Source organism: Penaeus monodon, chromosome 22 (assembly GCF_015228065.2).
Source record: "Penaeus monodon isolate SGIC_2016 chromosome 22, NSTDA_Pmon_1, whole genome shotgun sequence".
NCBI classification, from domain to species: Eukaryota; Metazoa; Arthropoda; class Malacostraca; order Decapoda; family Penaeidae; genus Penaeus; species Penaeus monodon.
Window position 1 is genome coordinate 5,923,252 of NC_051407.1, and position 519 is coordinate 5,923,770.

Sequence of the window (519 nt, forward strand, 5' to 3'; positions counted from 1 at the left end):
AGATCTGACCACCCCATATAATAACCGACCTCGCATACCCTTAACGAGCTCAACAACCTACCGTGTACATGCAAGATTCCTCAATCGCAGGCTGAGGGTCGAGGCAAGGGAATTTCTCCTTGACATACAGCATCACTCTCTCCCTTATCTCCGCGAAGTCACCTTTATCTCGCTGATCAGGATGCACTTCTGGCCCTCCGTGGAAGCACAGCTGTTTGAGACACGTGAGAAAAATGTGCCGGGGTAAATTTGGGAAGAATGCGGTTTATTGTATTTTTTCTTGTTAGTGATGTCGAGTGATCTTATATTCTGGTTAGTAATTTGATAATTAATAATAATAATATATATTCTGGTTAGCAATATCGAGTGATCTTATATTGTTGTTAGTAATGCGGAGTGAACTTATAGTCTGGTTGGCAATTCAATAATTAATAATAATAATGTCAAGTTATTTTACATTCCGGTTAGTAATATCGAGTTATCTTATTTCTGGTCCGTAATGTTCCCTTCTTTTCCCAT

The 519-nt window shown here is 39.3% G+C and overlaps 1 protein-coding gene across 1 annotated transcript in view; it reads right to left on the reverse strand.

Moving 5' to 3' along the window:
- Window positions 1-519, reverse strand: part of LOC119586845 (peroxisomal sarcosine oxidase-like) — a 43,783-nt gene that overhangs the window by 11,914 nt on the left and 31,350 nt on the right. The window contains exon 8 of the mRNA XM_037935572.1: window positions 62-215. Coding sequence (XP_037791500.1) covers window positions 62-215 — 154 coding nt within the window. The remainder of the gene's footprint in view (window positions 1-61; window positions 216-519) is intronic.